The sequence below is a fragment of the Cheilinus undulatus genome, linkage group 14 (genome assembly GCF_018320785.1).
Source record: "Cheilinus undulatus linkage group 14, ASM1832078v1, whole genome shotgun sequence".
NCBI classification, from domain to species: Eukaryota; Metazoa; Chordata; class Actinopteri; order Labriformes; family Labridae; genus Cheilinus; species Cheilinus undulatus.
In genome coordinates this window covers 43,697,936-43,717,240 of record NC_054878.1, presented here as the reverse complement: position 1 = coordinate 43,717,240, position 19,305 = coordinate 43,697,936, and the positions used below count along the sequence as shown (strand labels likewise).

At 40.7% G+C, this 19,305-nt stretch overlaps 2 protein-coding genes across 2 annotated transcripts in view; both read right to left on the bottom strand.

Moving 5' to 3' along the window:
- LOC121521174 overlaps positions 1 to 3,743 on the bottom strand; it is a 7,651-nt gene extending 3,908 nt beyond the window's left edge. The window contains exon 1 of the mRNA XM_041804929.1: positions 3,740 to 3,743. Within this exon, the coding sequence (XP_041660863.1) occupies positions 3,740 to 3,743 (4 nt within the window). The remainder of the gene's footprint in view (positions 1 to 3,739) is intronic.
- The window catches only part of LOC121521665, a 30,825-nt gene continuing 14,955 nt past the window's right edge, over positions 3,436 to 19,305 (bottom strand). The window contains exons 7-20 of the mRNA XM_041805795.1: positions 18,227 to 18,373; positions 17,669 to 17,989; positions 17,057 to 17,347; positions 14,876 to 15,196; positions 14,469 to 14,759; positions 12,284 to 12,604; positions 11,876 to 12,166; positions 9,693 to 10,013; positions 9,285 to 9,575; positions 7,819 to 8,139; positions 6,132 to 6,422; positions 5,113 to 5,199; positions 4,998 to 5,029; positions 3,436 to 4,863 (exon numbers count right to left, since the gene is read on the bottom strand). Coding sequence (XP_041661729.1) covers positions 4,771 to 4,863; positions 4,998 to 5,029; positions 5,113 to 5,199; positions 6,132 to 6,422; positions 7,819 to 8,139; positions 9,285 to 9,575; positions 9,693 to 10,013; positions 11,876 to 12,166; positions 12,284 to 12,604; positions 14,469 to 14,759; positions 14,876 to 15,196; positions 17,057 to 17,347; positions 17,669 to 17,989; positions 18,227 to 18,373 — 3,419 coding nt within the window. The 3' untranslated portion in view covers positions 3,436 to 4,770. The remainder of the gene's footprint in view (positions 4,864 to 4,997; positions 5,030 to 5,112; positions 5,200 to 6,131; positions 6,423 to 7,818; positions 8,140 to 9,284; positions 9,576 to 9,692; positions 10,014 to 11,875; positions 12,167 to 12,283; positions 12,605 to 14,468; positions 14,760 to 14,875; positions 15,197 to 17,056; positions 17,348 to 17,668; positions 17,990 to 18,226; positions 18,374 to 19,305) is intronic.

Sequence of the window (19,305 nt, the reverse complement as noted above, 5' to 3'; positions counted from 1 at the left end):
CAGTTACCTCATTAAGAGCTGAAAAGCAAGGCAAGCTATTACTGGGTAGAAATGGTGTTAAAGTTATCAATTCATGCTATTTTTAACCAGTTAAACAATTTTTCTACCCATTTTTGCCACTTCTTATTGCTACTTTTGACCCATTTTTGCCACTTTTTTGGAACTTTTTGCCACATTTAACCAATTTTTGCAACCTTTTTGCCACTTTTTACACAATTTTGCTATTGTTTGGCCATTTATTGCCATTTTCTGCCACCAGTTTTAACATTTTTTTACCACCTTGTAGTAACTTTAACCCTTTTTGCCACTTTTGCCTTTGACCACTTTTTTGCCCCCTTTTGTGTTTTTTTCTTATCACTTCTATCCCATTTTTACCACCTTTTTACATGGTTAATCCTTTTAGGCCAGTTATAACCCATTTTTGCCACTATTTTGACACTTTCAACAAGTTTTGGCCAATTTCAACCCATTGGTTGGCCACTTTTTTACCAATTTCTGCCCATTTCTGACTTAATTTGGCCACTTTTTGCCCAATTTTGGCATGTTTTTTCATCACATTTAACCCATTTTTGCCACCTTTTGCCATCTCTATGATCCCCAGTTGTCTGGGCCCTAGAAAGCTCTCTCCTTTATCTCCCCTTATAGGCCACCTTGACTGTAACATTATTCAAAAAGTCTATTTTGTATCGATTTAAATATGGTGTGCCTTGAGATTTTGGCTTAACCTTAGGTGTGCCTTGGGCGAAAAAAGTTTGAGAACCACTGCAGTAGATCACACAACTCTTATGCTGAGTTAAAAGCCAAGGAATAAAAATAAGTTTTAAGACGTGATTTAAAAGTAGGTAAGGTGGGGGACGTTCTGATTTCAAGAGGTAGCTCATTCCACAATTTAGGTGCAACAACAGAGAAAGCTTGATCACCACAGGTTTTTAATCTAGACTTTATAACAACAAGACAGAGTTGATCGGCTGATCGCAGAGATCTAGATGGGGTATAAACCTCTAATAGGTCAGAGATGCATTCAGGAGCAGATCCATTTAATGACTTAAAAACAGACATTAAAATTTTAAAATGAATTCTAAAATTAACAGGGAGCCAGTGAAGGGAGGCGAGAATGGGGGTGATGTGTTCGTGTTTACGAGTCCCTGTAAAAAGACGAGCTGCTGCATTTTGGACCAACTGTAAACGTGCTGGTTCAATCCGATATAAAGCGCATTGCAATAGTCCAATCATGTAGAAATAAAAGTGTGAATCATTCGTTCAAAATCATTAAAAGATAAAACTGATTTAATCTTGAATAAAAGCCTCAAATGATAAAAACTGGATTTAACCACAGAATTAATCTGTTGATCCAATTTAAAATCAAATTGTCAACCTTCACACCAAGATTACACACTGTGGGTTTAACATAGGGTAGAAGGGGGCCCAGGTCCACAAGAGAGGGATCAGTGTTTCCACTGGAGCCAAACACGATTTCGGTCTTACTGTCATTAAAACTTAAAAAGCTAGAGGCCATCCAGGCTTTTATTTCATTGAGACAGTCTAGCAGACGATTAATTGTGCTGCCATCTCTTCTCTTTAAAGGCAGATATATTTGTGTATCATCTGCATACAGATGGTAGGATATGCCATGTTTTTTTTTAAATCAAACCCAGAGGGAGTAGGTACAGAGAGAACAGGATAGGTCCTAGGATGGAACCCTGTGGGACTCCACATGAAGAAGTGGAGTCTCCAAGTCTGACCTGAAAGGATCTATTAGACAGATAGGACCTGAACCAATTTAGGACAGTACCCTTTAAACCAACACAGTGTTCAATACGAGCAATGAGAGTTGTGTGATCTACTGTGTCAAAAGCAGCTGTTAGATCTAAAAGCATTAAAAGAGCTGAGTCGCCAGAATCAGTAGTCAATAAAAGATCATTAAAAATCCTTAAAAGTGCAGACTCAGTGCTGTGAAAAGCCTTAAAACCAGACTGAAAAGTATCGAGAATGCCATGAACATCTAGATAAGACTGCAGTTGTAAGAGCACAGCTTTTTCGAAAACTCTGGAAATGAAAGGAAGTTTCGAGATTGGTTAAAAATTAGACAGTACAGAGGAATCTAAATTAGGTTTTTTAATCAGAGGTTCAACAACAGCTTGTTTAAAACAAGCTGGGACAGTGCTTGATGTCATACTGCTGTTAATAATCATCTGAACGTTAGGACCGATGGTTTCCCACAACTCTTTGAAAAGACGAGGAGGGATAATGTCAGTGGGGCGACCAGCAGGTTTTAGTTGAGTTACAATTTTTTTGTGTGGAGAGAGACACCGGCTCAAACTGCTCCAAGACAGAAGGGTCTATGGAGGGGGATGAGATGTGGGCTCTGATTGTTCCAACCTTTTCAATAAAAAAGCTAAGAAATTTTTTCCCACACCTCAGGTGAAGCATCAAAACTGGTGGACTGGGGTACATTTAAAATAGAGTCAATTGTATTAAAAAGAACACCTGGTTTATTAAAATCGTTGGAAATTATGTCAGAAAAGTGTTTATTCTTCTCAGCTTTCACAATTCCATGATACTCTTTCCAGCTTTTCTTCAGAATTTCATGGGAAACATGGAGCCGATCTTTTTTCCACTTGCGTTCAGCTTGTCTGCACTTGCGTCTAGCTGCGCCAGTAACATCATTTAACCACGGCTCGGATTTGGATTTGGATTTGGGACGCATGACTTTCAGAGGAGCGACAATGTCAAGAACGCTGCTGCAAGTTGTAAAAAATGCTGATGTTAAGTCATCAGTATTGACAGCAGTAAATGGCACACAGCCAGACACAGTTGCAGCAAAGGCAGAAGAAAACTCAGCAGCGGTGGACGGATTTACCATACGACACCTGTATGCAGGAGCGCACGCTTTACGCACAAGACAAGACAGAGTAAATTCAAACAACATAGGCATATGATCAGAGAACACAGCATCGCATACCTGGACATTAAAAATGGGCAGACCACATAGTAAGACAAGGTCTAAAGTGTGACTGTGGTCTTGTGTAGGACCAGAGTTATGTTGGGTGAGATTAAAAGCCTCAGTAGGATTTAAAAAGTCCCTAGCAAGCAGCTTCAGAGGACAGCAAACATGCACATTGAAATCCCCAACAATGAGAACACAGTTTAATTTGGCTTAATGCCAGCCGAAAAGTCCGAAAATTCATTAATAAAATCCTGATTATATTTTGGTGGCCGGTAAATCACTGCACACATAACCCGCCTTGAGAGGCCCAGCTCAAATATACACAGTTCAAAAGTAGAGAAGCAGGGAGGCGACAGTTGTTCGCAGTTTAAGATTTTCTTATAAATAATCGCTACTCCTCCTCCACGTCCTCGGTGAGTTAAAATAGTCACAGTCAAGCGGTAAAAGATCTGAGAAAGCGTAAGGCAATTAAGGCAAACTAAAATAAAGTGCTACAAGTGTCTTTAGAAAGTATTTTATTATAAATGAAGTAAAAATATGGAGGTAAACAAAAATAAACAAAATTACAAAAATGACCAAGTTGATCACTGGTAGTCATATGATAAGGTAAATAGTTACACAATTCAAAAGTGTAAAGCAAACGTTTAAGTCGCGTGTGATATCAGAGTAGTTTAAAAACAATAAAAGAGTAATATATTTGCAATTCACAGATTTAATATACAGGAATGCTCTTTTGAAGTTGTTGTTAAAAACTGTTGACTCCGGAGCGCAGATGGTGATTTAAGGCGCTACCCATGTACGCGGGCAGCCCAGGTTTGAATCCGGCCTGTGGCCCTTTACCACATGTCTCTCCCCACTCTCTTCCCCATTTCCGAGTCTATCCACTGCCCTTCCTCTATAAAATAAAGGCATGAAAAGGCCCAAAAATAAATCTTAAAGATAAAAAAAAAAACAAAAAAAAAAACTGTTGACTCCAAGATCAGCTATAGAAGAAACATACAGTCCCACATTTAGAAGCAAATCTGTGTTGCTTAAATGTTTATATTTTGTCAGTGTCGGACATTTTCAAAGAGCTGATGCTGCCATGATTGTCCTCTCTTTAAGTCAGAGCCATGGGATGTTGTGTATTGCCTGTTTTAATGACATGTTGAAAAAACAACCGCAGTCAGCAGTAATGCATTAATCACAATTATTAAGATCCAGAATTAAGCTTTTTTGTAATATATATTATTGCATGATTTATTTTCTCTTTCAGCACACTTTGGTTAAGTCACGTCAGCGTCTCAGGCAGTGTTCTGTGGCAGTTACTGAAAGTTTTTAGATTTTAAGCTACCCAGGAGTTGTAGTTAAGACTGAGGTCTTCTTTGTCATCGTTTTCCTAAAGGAAATTTCCTGTTGTTTCAAACGTGTCCTGGACTGTCCGTTTTCTTTGTTGCCATAAGTTTCAACATTTGCTGTCAGCTTAATTGTGAAAAAACACTACAATTACAAGATATAACTCAAGAGTGTATCTTTTTTTAAGATTTATTTTTGGCCTTTTTGCCTTTATTTTGATAGGACAGTGGATAGAGTCGGAAACAGGGGAGAGAGCGGGGAGAGACATGCAGGAAATAGTGCCACGGGCCGGATTTGAACCCGGGTCGCATGCATTGGCATGCGCCTTAACCACTCGACTACCGGCGCACCAAGAGTGTATCTTTTTGCTGCCAAATGCTCTGGTTGCCCGGCAACAGAAACAAAATAGTGGACTTTCAAGCTTCAAAAAAACAGGAGATTAATCACAATGAAAAGAAAAAGAAAATCATATTTGGCATTCTCTTGACTTAATCTTGATCTGGAAGTCGTTGCAGTTTGATGGAAACAGCACCACATGCTTCATCATTTTCATAGTCGGCTGCAATGATATCCTCTAGCATCTGTGAAATACAACACAACACATGAGATTCAAAACAACAAGAGTCAACAGAGCAAACTCTGCAGAGTCCATCGTCTCAGAGGTTTCATCAGTCAGAAGAAATGTCACACATGGTAGGAGTTAGTTTAAACTCACGCTGGTATCTTTACGCCATGGTTTGATGTTACCTGGAAGTAAATAGCAGCATTAATGTTTTACATATGATTAGTTTGAACTATTTCTGGCATATTGATGGTGTTTATTTCCTCACCTCTCAGGGCGAAGACCAAAACAATAATCATCAAAACAAAAGCTAAAATATGCAGAACGAGCACGATGGAGCTCAGAGGAGACCAGTCTGTTGAAGTTTTTTGAGAAAAAGAAACATTCATAAGTGAATAACTGTAACTGAACGTGTAAGGATATCTGTTTAGCTGGGTATACGCTGTGCGAAATTTCCTGCGATTTAGCCACGAATTTGGAGTCGTGCAACTCTCAGTCGGATTGGGCGTTGTTTCTCGTGCTGTGTACAGGGTCATACGACGGCAGACCACGGCCCAACTATGACCTTACGATCAGCTCCAGACTGGTCGGGAGGATTTCTGGCATGTTTGATATTTTGGCTGTACGACTCCAGACACTTCAAAGGGAGAGCAGAAACACGAGCAGAATAAACAACTTCGGGGGATTGTTTTTGATTGTAAATGGCCAGACAACATCCTAAATTACCATGACAACAACTGGAATCACTTTCTGATGCACCCCGCTATGACAGAGGAAATAAACTGGCAGGAAATACTCCTGTCCACAGAGCTGGAGCAGACACAGAGGTGCTGCTTGCAGAGCTGCTGTTTGTGTGTTTGTGAGACAGGGAGAGTTAGCGGGACAGAGAGAGGGCGAGCCGGCGACATATAGGGGAGAGAGAGAGAATATGACTGTAGATGCTTCACATTGAGTGTGTGAGCCTTTAAAAAAAAAACTCTGCAGGTTTCTGTCACAGTCCGTCCCGATTTCAGTCGCACAGTGTGAGCACACAACTCGTGCGTGATGGTAAAGGATTCAGTCGCACAGTGTGAGATGACATTCTTCCACGACCGTCGTATGGTCGGCTTGAAACTGCACAGTGTATACCCAGCTTTAGTCCAGATGGCTCTGATTGAATTATTAACCCTGGCATTCTGGTCACCACAGTGGCAGCTCCTTAGAAAACATCTTCTACCCTACACTTCTATCTGTCCTGTCATCTGTTTTGTTCCACAGATCTTGTTGAAGCATAAAAAATGGTCCTACCTGTGAAGACAGGTGTGTAGTCGGCCTGTATCTCCACATTGTTCTCCTCATCAACAACCTGGCAGGTGAATGTCTTGTTGTGTCCGCTCTGACGAGTCACAGTCAGGTCAGAGAAACAGCCTTCATCTCTGAAAGTCTCTGTAACACCGTCAGTAATCTCAGCTCCTGTCTCATTCACCCAGAGGAGACGGTATGGTGGACAAAGACGAAGATCTCTGAATCTGAACAGAGAACACTCTAACTGGAGTTCACTGTTGCTCGTTGGATCAGAGTCTGTCGGTTTTAAAGAGACTGAAGGAAAAAAGATCAAAATCTCAGTTTAAAAATATTTGACATCTGAATGTAAGTGACTTCCATATAGATGACTGACAAGTTTCTTCTCATCTTTGTCCTGTTTAGCATAACAACCAGGACTGAAGTAGGAATAAGATCTGGTAATAAATGCTAATTTAGAAAGTGACCATTAGACAGAAGAGGAAGGTTAAGCCCACATATCAGATATCTGCTGGCTACACTGGAAGTCTAAAGTATTGTCTGTCAGATGATAACTGATGTTTCTGAGGTTGAGCGCTGTGCAATACTTTAATCCTGAGTTTCCGTTGGCCGGCATTGACCGGTCATTGGCCGGTAAAAAGGGTGGAAGTCCGGCAGATAAAAATATAATGACAGATAAGTAAATACTGAATACTTTCAAATTGTGTTTTGTGTAACCTAGAAGATATGTTGCGAGAATGCATCAATATAAACTAAAAGTAGACTAATCTTACTACATCTACTGTCCAGCGGTACTGGGGTTGTTTATCTCCTCAGACAACAAGCACATGGCTAATTATGTATGCATGATGACGTCAAAGCAAATCGATTGCTCTGTGCGTGCTCATTTCATTGCTGGGGACTATGCAGGGAAAGTGGGAAAGTTTGACCAGAGCTTTCTCGTAAAGCAGAACTGTAATCCAAGTGAAGTTTTCCTGGTTAACCAAAGGCTTAATATCATCAGCAGTATGGAGGGATTTTATATCATTGCTGCGAGTAATGAAGAGGCTGAAACAAAGGGAACTGTACAGCTGAGCGTCATAAACACCGATGCAGCAGCAGAGAGAGAGAGGCCTACGCCGGACAGAGTTGTAGTGGACTTCGATAAACTACCTATGATCAATCCTCAGATAAAGTTGGATTGTAGTCAACACAGAATCAAATCGTGCAGAACGGCATGGACTGCTTGGAGCTCATAACGGAGGCTCTGTCTCTCTTCAGAGAGGTTACAGTTATATCATCATGAGGACTGATATTAGACAACTGACGGTAAGACTGATTTTTCATTTGAAATGTAGAGTTCTAACGCACTGTCCAGGTAAGAGAGCATTTTTGTTATGTTTAGATGCTTCGTTGTTGTCAGATGGTATTTGGCTGTTGTAAGCTGCAAAGTTATGATAGCAGCCAATGAGCTAACAGGCTAACAGTGCTGATGTGAAGCTAACTGTTGTTGTTGATGAGTTTAACGTGGCCGTATATTGTGTAACTGACAGGGTGTGTAAGGAAAAGTGCAACTTTCATTTTGATACTTTAAACCACTTACACACAAAAAAAAATAAATAAATAAGAGCGAGACTGCCGGTCATTTTGACCGGGGACAAAAAAGTCTAGCAGAAACGCTGCTTTAAACTGAAGATGATGAAATGAGACTTACTTAAAAACAGACTGAGATACACTCTGACGCTGTAACCATCATCATAATTACGGCGACACGTGTAGAGACCAACATCCTCATCAGTGACACGTTTGATGACCAAAGAACAGTCGGAGTCCAAACTCAGCCGACCAGCCCGGAGGGACCTGGGATTAACCTTTCCTTCGTTGGCCTCAGTAAAAGCCTGTGATGAAGCTCTGCTATAAAACCAGGACATGTCGGAGCATGGGAGAGGTCCAGAGGGGGACGGAGTACCACAGGGCAGGGTGACGTCTTGTTCAGGTAGGGAGAAGTGATACAAGTCTTTCCGACTGCTGCATACTGGAAAAAAAATGAGAGGAGGGCAGAGAGTCACTCTGAAGACCATTCAACAGTCACAGAGTCACTCTGATAGCATTCATGCTTTGCTCAATGCTCTATGTGTTTCTTGTCACTGTGTTGAGGCGGCTCGTTACACAGGCAGACTACGGGTCTGTAGTCTAACTGGATGATTTTTAATCGGATGACAACTAGGGATGTCCCGATCCCGATCACATGTATCGGATCGGGGCCAATACTAAGTATTTCACACTAGAGAAAATCAGCGTCACTGCCATTAGCTTCACTACAGACATTTGGAGCTCAGTCATGTCACTGCTGAGTCTCTGAGAAAAAAGTGAGGGTAGTGGGAGTGATGTAGCAGCTCTAGTTGCACTTTGGAAATTGCACTGAAATTACAAGTGTGCCTTGTATTTGAGTTTTATTCCAGTGTTAATGTTTTGGTTTACATCTCAGATTAAGCTGCTACATTTTAAACAAGATTGTTGTTTTGAATCTGTATGATTCATGTTTTTGATCTTATTCAAGTTCAACTCTTTACACCACGTTAAAGTGAAGTTGGGATGTTTTTAATTCATTTTTGAGTTGAGATTTTTGTTGTGACTAATAGAGTCAAGTTAATTCCTAAGTGGAATTATAATATTTAAAACTCATTTATTGAATTCATATGTTATTGTGACTGTTGACTCTGTTACATCACCTCTAAGTGAATCTGAGGTTAGTTGAGTTCATTTTTTTGACTGCTCAGGTCATTCAGCTGACCACTTTTAGTGGATTTTGATTGTCTGACTGAATACTAAACACTGCACTAAGTGTGTATGTTAATTTGTTTTTTGACATATATTAAAAGTGAAACAGAGCTATTACACCATTCTGAGCAGAAATGTGATTTTATGTTTTTTACAACAATACTGGCTGTACTGATTTAAATGGAATAAATTTGAGATATCTAGTAGGAACAATTGAAACTCTAATCTAGGTAATTATATGTATCAGATCGGGACTTGGTATCGCAGATATTCAATATTAAAGAATCGGATCAGGATCGGAGGCCAAAAATGCTGATCAGGACAACCCTAGTGACAACCATAATTGGGTCAAAGTGGAACTTTCAGCGTTTTCTAATTTCATTCATCATCTGATCTTACCTGTGAAGACAGGTGTGAAGTCGGCCTGTACCTCCACATTGTTCTCCTCATCAACAACCTGGCAGGTGAATGTCTTGTTGTGTCCGCTCTGACGAGTCACAGTCAGGTCAGAGAAACAGCCCTCATCTCTGAAAGTCTCTGTAACACCATCAGTAATCTCAGCTCCTGTCTCATTCACCCAGAGGAGACGGTATGGTGGACAAAGATGAAGATCTCTGAATCTGAACAGAGAACACTCTAACTGGAGTTCATTGTTGCTCGTTGGATCAGAGTCTGTCGGTTTTGGAGAAACTGAAGGAAAGAGATCAAAATCTGAGGTTACATTTCATTGACATCTTAGTTTAAGTGACTTCCATACATGACCCTAAAAAGTTTCGTCTCATCTTTGTCTTTTGAAATGAGACTTACTTAAAAACAGACTGACATATACTCTGACGCTGTAACCATCATCATAATTACAGCGACACGTGTAGAGACCAACATCCTCATCAGTGACACGTTTGATGACCAACGAACAGCCGGAGTCCAAACTCAGCCGACCAGCCCGGAGGGACCTGGGATTAACCTTTCCTTCGTTGGCCTCAGTAAAAGCCTGTGATGAAGCTCTGCTATAAAACCAGGACATGTCAGAGCATGGGAGAGGTCCAGAGGGGGACGGAGTACCACAGGGCAGGGTGACGTCTTGTTCAGGTAGGGAGAAGTGATAGAAGTCTGTTTGACTGCTGCGTCCTGGAAAAGAAGAAAGAAGAGGCCAGAGAGTCACTCTGAAGACCACTTAACAGTCACAGAGTCACTCTGATAGCATTCATGCTTTACTCAATGTTCTATGTGTTTCTGCTGCCTGTGTTGAGGCGGCTCGTTACACAGGCAGACTTCAGGTCACAGTGAAACCAGGACATGGAGTTTCTCTAAAGCAGATGTTCCCTCAGTGAGGAAGCTGAAGGATTACAGTACAGGTAGCAGTAAAAGTGTGGTGGGGAGTTTCATTAGTATAATGATTCTACTGAGTATAAGATTTGACTGAAAGTAGCACAGACATTGTGACTCAGTCAAAGCTAAGGGTCCAACTGGATGATTTTTAATCATGCGACAACTAGGGATGTCCCGATCACATATATCGGATCGGGGCCAATACTAAGTATTTTTATTTGATGGGCAATCAGCAGTTTGATCCGATCAGCCCAGCCGATCATTTACATCACTTGCTGTTAATGGAGCACAATGTACGACAGGCCGTAGATGTGCCAGTAACAACAAAGCAGCGGTTAGCTTTCGTGTGTTAAAAATGTCAGCGGTTTGGAAAAACTTCAAACTTCAGAGCAAAAACAGTCCAACAACCACTAGCAGCATCTGTAACACAGCTGTTTCAAGGTGGAAGCAGCAGAGCTGCATTTAACACTACAAATTTGATCCCTTATCTCCGATGAGGAATGCAGGGGAATGAGGTGAACTTACAAGAGCAACAGGCAGCTTCACTGAAGATACACACTCTGGACTTTAAGAGAACAGACAAGTACTCTTGAGAGAGTGACAAGGCAACAAAGAGAACAGAAAAAGTGGTCAAGTTCATCACTTTGGACAACCAGCCCCTCTCTGTGATGGAGAATTTGGACCCATGCTATGCCCTGCCGTCTCAACATTACATTACTGACACTGCTTTACAAGAGATGTACAACAAAGTACGTGAAAGCACACTAGAGAAAATCAGCGTCACTGCCATTAGCTTCACTACAGACATTTGGAGCTCAGTCATGTCACTGCTGAGTCTCTGAGAAAAAAGTGAGGGTAGGGGGAGTGATGTAGCAGCTCTAGTTGCACTTTGGAAATTGCACTGAAATTACAAGTGTGCCTTGTATTTGAGTTTTATTCCAGTGTTAATGTTTTGGTTTACATCTCAGATTAAGCTGCTACATTTTAAACAAGATTGTTGTTTTGAATCTGTATGATTCATGTTTTTGATCTTATTCAAGTTCAACTCTTTACACCACGTTAAAGTGAAGTTGGGATGTTTTTAATTCATTTTTGAGTTGAGATTTTTGTTGTGACTAATACAGTCAATTTAACTTCTAAGTGGAATTACAATATTTAAAACTCATTTATTGAATTCATATGTTATTGTGACTGTTGACTCTGTTACATCACCTCTGAGTGAATCTGAGGTTAGTTGAGTTCATTTTTTTGACTGCTCAGGTCATTCAGCTGACCACTTTTAGTGGATTTTGATTGTCTGACTGAATACTAAACACTGCACTAAGTGTGTATGTTAATTTGTTTTTTGACATATATTAAAAGTGAAACAGAGCTATTACACCATTCTGAGCAGAAATGTGATTTTATGTTTTTTACAACAATACTGGCTGTACTGATTTAAATGGAATAAATTTGAGATATCTAGTAGGAACAATTGAAACTCTAATCTAGGTAATTATATGTATCAGATTGGGACTTGGTATCGGCAGATATTCAATATTAAAGAATCGGATCAGGATCGGAGGCCAAAAATGCTGATCAGGACAACCCTAGTGACAACCATAATTGGGTCAAAGTGGAACTTTCAGCGTTTTCTAATTTCATTCATCATCTGATCTTACCTGTGAAGACAGGTGTGAAGTCGGCCTGTACCTCCACATTGTTCTCCTCATCAACAACCTGGCAGGTGAATGTCTTGTTGTGTCCGCTCTGACGAGTCACAGTCAGGTCAGAGAAACAGCCCTCATCTGTGAAAGTCTCTGTAACACCATCAGTAATCTCAGCTCCTGTCTCATTCACCCAGAGGAGACGGTATGGTGGACAAAGATGAAGATCTCTGAATCTGAACAGAGAACACTCTAACTGGAGTTCATTGTTGCTCGTTGGATCAGAGTCTGTCGGTTTTGGAGAAACTGAAGGAAAGAGATCAAAATCTGAGGTTACATTTCATTGACATCTTAGTTTAAGTGACTTCCATACATGACCCTAAAAAGTTTCGTCTCATCTTTGTCTTTTGAAATGAGACTTACTTAAAAACAGACTGACATATACTCTGACGCTGTAACCATCATCATAATTACAGCGACACGTGTAGAGACCAACATCCTCATCAGTGACACGTTTGATGACCAACGAACAGCCGGAGTCCAAACTCAGCCGACCAGCCCGGAGGGACCTGGGATTAACCTTTCCTTCGTTGGCCTCAGTAAAAGCCTCTGATGAAGCTCTGCTATAAAACCAGGACATGTCAGAGCATGGGAGAGGTCCAGAGGGGGACGGAGTACCACAGGGCAGGGTGACGTCTTGTTCAGGTAGGGAGAAGTGATAGAAGTCTGTTTGACTGCTGCGTCCTGGAAAAGAAGAAAGAAGAGGCCAGAGAGTCACTCTGAAGACCACTTAACAGTCACAGAGTCACTCTGATAGCATTCATGCTTTACTCAATGTTCTATGTGTTTCTGCTGCCTGTGTTGAGGCGGCTCGTTACACAGGCAGACTACAGGTCACAGTGAAACCAGGACATGGAGTTTCTCTAAAGCAGATGTTCCCTCAGTGAGGAAGCTGAAGGATTACAGTACAGGTAGCAGTAAAAGTGTAGTGGGGAGTTTCATTAGTATAATGATTCTACTGAGTATAAGATTTGACTGAAAGTAGCACAGACATTGTGACTCAGTCAAAGCTAAGGGTCCAACTGGATGATTTTTAATCATGCGACAACTAGGGATGTCCCGATCACATATATCGGATCGGGGCCAATACTAAGTATTTTTATTTGATGGGCAATCAGCAGTTTGATCCGATCAGCCCAGCCGATCATTTACATCACTCGCTGTTAATGGAGCACAATGTACGACAGGCCGTAGATGCGCCAGTAACAACAAAGCAGCGGTTAGCTTTCGTGTGTTAAAAATGTCAGCGGTTTGGAAAAACTTCAAACTTCAGAGCAAAAACAGTCCAACAACCACTAGCAGCATCTGTAACACGGCTGTTTCACAAGGTGGAAGCAGCAGAGCTGCATTTAACACTACAAATTTGATCCCTTATCTCCGATGAGGAATGCAGGGGAATAAGGTGAACTTACAAGAGCAACAGGCAGCTTCACTGAAGATACACACTCTGGACTTTAAGAGAACAGACAAGTACTCTTGAGAGAGTGACAAGGCAACAAAGAGAACAGAAAAAGTGGTCAAGTTCATCACTTTGGACAACCAGCCCCTCTCTGTGATGGAGAATTTGGACCCATGCTATGCCCTGCCGTCTCAACATTACATTACTGACACTGCTTTACAAGAGATGTACAACAAAGTACGTGAAAGCACACTAGAGAAAATCAGCGTCACTGCCATTAGCTTCACTACAGACATTTGGAGCTCAGTCATGTCACTGCTGAGTCTCTGAGAAAAAAGTGAGGGTAGGGGGAGTGATGTAGCAGCTCTAGTTGCACTTTGGAAATTGCACTGAAATTACAAGTGTGCCTTGTATTTGAGTTTTATTCCAGTGTTAATGTTTTGGTTTACATCTCAGATTAAGCTGCTACATTTTAAACAAGATTGTTGTTTTGAATCTGTATGATTCATGTTTTTGATCTTATTCAAGTTCAACTCTTTACACCACGTTAAAGTGAAGTTGGGATGTTTTTAATTCATTTTTGAGTTGAGATTTTTGTTGTGACTAATAGAGTCAAGTTAATTCCTAAGTGGAATTATAATATTTAAAACTCATTTATTGAATTCATATGTTATTGTGACTGTTGACTCTGTTACATCACCTCTGAGTGAATCTGAGGTTAGTTGAGTTCATTTTTTTGACTGCTCAGGTCATTCAGCTGACCACTTTTAGTGGATTTTGATTGTCTGACTGAATACTAAACACTGCACTAAGTGTGTATGTTAATTTGTTTTTTGACATATATTAAAAGTGAAACAGAGCTATTACACCATTCTGAGCAGAAATGTGATTTTATGTTTTTTACAACAATACTGGCTGTACTGATTTAAATGGAATAAATTTGAGATATCTAGTAGGAACAATTGAAACTCTAATCTAGGTAATTATATGTATCAGATCGGGACTTGGTATCGGCAGATATTCAATATTAAAGAATCGGATCAGGATCGGAGGCCAAAAATGCTGATCAGGACAACCCTAGTGACAACCATAATTGGGTCAAAGTGGAACTTTCAGCGTTTTCTAATTTCATTCATCATCTGATCTTACCTGTGAAGACAGGTGTGAAGTCGGCCTGTACCTCCACATTGTTCTCCTCATCAACAACCTGGCAGGTGAATGTCTTGTTGTGTCCGCTCTGACGAGTCACAGTCAGGTCAGAGAAACAGCCCTCATCTGTGAAAGTCTCTGTAACACCATCAGTAATCTCAGCTCCTGTCTCATTCACCCAGAGGAGACGGTATGGTGGACAAAGATGAAGATCTCTGAATCTGAACAGAGAACACTCTAACTGGAGTTCATTGTTGCTCGTTGGATCAGAGTCTGTCGGTTTTGGAGAGACTGAAGGAAAGAGATCAAAATCTGAGGTTACATTTCTTTGACATCTTAGTTTAAGTGACTTCCATACATGACCCTAAAAAGTTTTGTCTCATCTTGTCTTTTGAAATGAGACTTACTTAAAAACAGACTGACATATACTCTGACGCTGTAACCATCATCATAATTACAGCGACACGTGTAGAGACCAACATCCTCATCAGTGACACGTTTGATGACCAACGAACAGTCGGAGTCCAAACTCAGCCGACCAGCCCGGAGAGACCTGGGATTAACCTTTCCTTCGTTGGCCTCAGTAAAAGCCTCTGATGAAGCTCTGCTATAAAACCAGGACATGTCAGAGCATGGGAGAGGTCCAGAGGGGGACGGAGTACCACAGGGCAGGGTGACGTCTTGTTCAGGTAGGGAGAAGTGATAGAAGTCTGTTTGACTGCTGCGTCCTGGAAAAGAAGAAAGAAGAGGCCAGAGAGTCACTCTGAAGACCACTTAACAGTCACAGAGTCACTCTGATAGCATTCATGCTTTACTCAATGTTCTATGTGTTTCTGCTGCCTGTGTTGAGGCGGCTCGTTACACAGGCAGACTACAGGTCACAGTGAAACCAGGACATGGAGTTTCTCTAAAGCAGATGTTCCCTCAGTGAGGAAGCTGAAGGATTACAGTACAGGTAGCAGTAAAAGTGTGGTGGGGAGTTTCATTAGTTTAATGATTCTACTGAGTATAAGATTTGACTGAAAGTAGCACAGACATTGTGACTCAGTCAAAGCTAAGGGTCCAACTGGATGATTTTTAATCATGCGACAACTAGGGATGTCCCGATCACATATATCGGATCGGGGCCAATACTAAGTATTTTTATTTGATGGGCAATCAGCAGTTTGATCCGATCAGCCCAGCCGATCATTTACATCACTTGCTGTTAATGGAGCACAATGTACGACAGGCCGTAGATGTGCCAGTAACAACAAAGCAGCGGTTAGCTTTCGTGTGTTAAAAATGTCAGCGGTTTGGAAAAACTTCAAACTTCAGAGCAAAAACAGTCCAACAACCACTAGCAGCATCTGTAACACAGCTGTTTCACAAGGTGGAAGCAGCAGAGCTGCATTTAACACTACAAATTTGATCCCTTATCTCCGATGAGGAATGCAGGGGAATGAGGTGAACTTACAAGAGCAACAGGCAGCTTCACTGAAGATACACACTCTGGACTTTAAGAGAACAGACAAGTACTCTTGAGAGAGTGACAAGGCAACAAAGAGAACAGAAAAAGTGGTCAAGTTCATCACTTTGGACAACCAGCCCCTCTCTGTGATGGAGAATTTGGACCCATGCTATGCCCTGCCGTCTCAACATTACATTACTGACACTGCTTTACAAGAGATGTACAACAAAGTACGTGAAAGCACACTAGAGAAAATCAGCGTCACTGCCATTAGCTTCACTACAGACATTTGGAGCTCAGTCATGTCACTGCTGAGTCTCTGAGAAAAAAGTGAGGGTAGGGGGAGTGATGTAGCAGCTCTAGTTGCACTTTGGAAATTGCACTGAAATTACAAGTGTGCCTTGTATTTGAGTTTTATTCCAGTGTTAATGTTTTGGTTTACATCTCAGATTAAGCTGCTACATTTTAAACAAGATTGTTGTTTTGAATCTGTATGATTCATGTTTTTGATCTTATTCAAGTTCAACTCTTTACACCACGTTAAAGTGAAGTTGGGATGTTTTTAATTCATTTTTGAGTTGAGATTTTTGTTGTGACTAATACAGTCAATTTAACTTCTAAGTGGAATTACAATATTTAAAACTCATTTATTGAATTCATATGTTATTGTGACTGTTGACTCTGTTACATCACCTCTAAGTGAATCTGAGGTTAGTTGAGTTCATTTTTTTGACTGCTCAGGTCATTCAGCTGACCACTTTTAGTGGATTTTGATTGTCTGACTGAATACTAAACACTGCACTGTGTATGTTAATTTGTTTTTTGACATATATTAAAAGTGAAACAGAGCTATTACACCATTCTGAGCAGAAATGTGATTTTAAGTTTTTTACAACAATATTGGGTGTACTGAGTTAAATGGAAAAAGTTTGAGATATCTAGTAGGAACAATTGAAACTCTAATCTAGGTAATTATAAGTATCAGATCGGGACTTGGTTTCGGCAGATATTCAATATTAAAAAATCGTATCAGGATCAGAGGCCAAAAATGCTGATCAGGACAACCCTAGTGACAACCATAATTGGGTCAAAGTGGAACTTTCAGCGTTTTCTAATTTCATTCATCATCTGATCTTACCTGTGAAGACAGGTGTGTAGTCGGCCTGTATCTCCACATTGTTCTCCTCATCAACAACCTGGCAGGTGAATGTCTTGTTGTGTCCGCTCTGACGAGTCACAGTCAGGTCAGAGAAACAGCCTTCATCTCTGAAAGTCTTTGTAACACCGTCAGTAATCTCAGCTCCTGTCTCATTCACCCAGAGGAGACGGTATGGTGGACAAAGATGAAGATCTCTGAATCTGAACAGAGAACACTCTAACTGGAGTTCATTGTTGCTCGTTGGATCAGAGTCTGTCGGTTTTGGAGAGACTGAAGAAAAAAAGATCAAAATCTCAGTTTAAAAATATTTGACAACTGAATTTGATTGACTTCCATACATGACTCTGACAAGTTTCTTCTCATCTTTGTCCTTTTTAGCAAAACAACCAGGACTGAAGTAGAAATAAGATCTTTTAATGATTGCTAAACTAGAAAATGACCATTAGATAGAAGAAGAAGGTTAAGCCCACATATCAGATATCTGCTTGCTACACTGGAAGTCTAAAGTCTTGTCTGTCAGATGATAACTGATGTTTCTGAGGTTGAGCGTTGTGCAATACTTTAAACTGATGATAATAAAATGAGACTTACTTAAAAACAGACTGAGATACACTCTGACGCTGTAACGATCATCATAATTACGGCCACACGTGTAGAGACCAACATCCTCATCAGTGACACGTTTGATGACCAACGAACAGTCGGAGTCCAAACTCAGCCGACCAGCTCGGACTGACCTGGGATTAACCTTTCCTTCGTTGGCCTCAGTAAAAAACTCTGATGAAGCTCTGCTATAAAACCAGGACATGTCGGAGCATGGGAGAGGTCCAGAGGGGGACGGAGTACCACAGGGCAGGGTGACGACTTGTTCAGGTAGGGAGAAGTGATAGAAGTCTTTCTGACTGCTGCGTACTGGAGAGAAAGAAAGAAGAGGCTGAAAACATCAGGGGCTGAGCTCCATTTGAGTCAGAAATGATTCTGAAATATAAATCAAGAGAGCAAAATCACAAACATTTAATCCTAACATTGAAGAGTTTTAACTCTTAGGAGTCAAAGAGCCACTGTCAGGAAAAACACTCCTGCATCACTGAAGTCTACAAGTTTGTTGTAGATTTTCATAAGTGGGTCATGTTGAGTCTCCCTCCTTACCTGGACCCTTGATGCTGTCACACACGTTGTCAGTGAGACTGTTGGTGATGTAACGCAGATCATAAAAGTCACTGACGTAGTACACGTGAGTGTCATGTGGGTCAGAGACGATGGACTTCAACTTGATCAGAACAGCATCACCCACACCTGAGAGAAAACTGTGGTTAGTAAGTTGAGCAACCAACATTATGCTATCTACCTAAAGACTACCAGAAGAATTTTGACGACCAAATTCTAAAATAAAAATGAACAAACTGTTTAAAGTAAAGTCTTCCCAATATCTCATTATTAACCAAAGATCTATTTACAATAGAACAAACAACACAAGCCTTTGTGAAGATTTCTCTTGAGTTCAGTAAAGTCCACACTGTGCAGTTTCAGAGAAGCTCTGTGGTTCTTCTAGAACCTTCTGTTTCACCATGTGGAGGTTGTAATCCTGTCAGCTGAAATACGTCAGTTTAACTTTGAACTCATGATGGTGAAGTGAAGACCAACAGCCTGTGAGTCATGCTGCCACCTCCACCGGCCACCTGAGACACTTTTTGACCAAAAGTCCCAGGAACTTTTAGTTCCAGGAACTTCACTCCAAACAACTTAATGGTTTTGTAAAGGTCACGTTTCTTTTTTTTTATTTGTCTGTTTGTAAAGCACTTTTTTGCTACATTGTTTTGTTTGAAAAATGCTAAATAAAGTTTTATTGATTGATTTTCAGCTCAGTGTGTTTGGTACCTTAAGTATGCTTCTGGCCTGTTCTGTAATTTTCAAACCTTGTTGTATCACTGAATTCTCTTAACTCATTGGCTGCCAGCCGTTTTCAGAACAGTGAGTCCCATACTGCCAGACTTTTAGAGCATTTTGACTGATGTTTCAAGACCCACAGAATATTGTGTGCTATGACTGTGTAAATACAAAAATTACCAAAGAAAGAGTAGACTCTCTACTTTCATCAGGAAAAAAAAGTTTGTTTCTACCTTGTTCCATTCTTTAGTAATTGGCAGTTGAATATAGGTAAGTTTCACTAAATACTAGTTTCTGACCAAAAAACTGAGAAAACAAGCTTTTTGTGAAAAAAAAAAGAC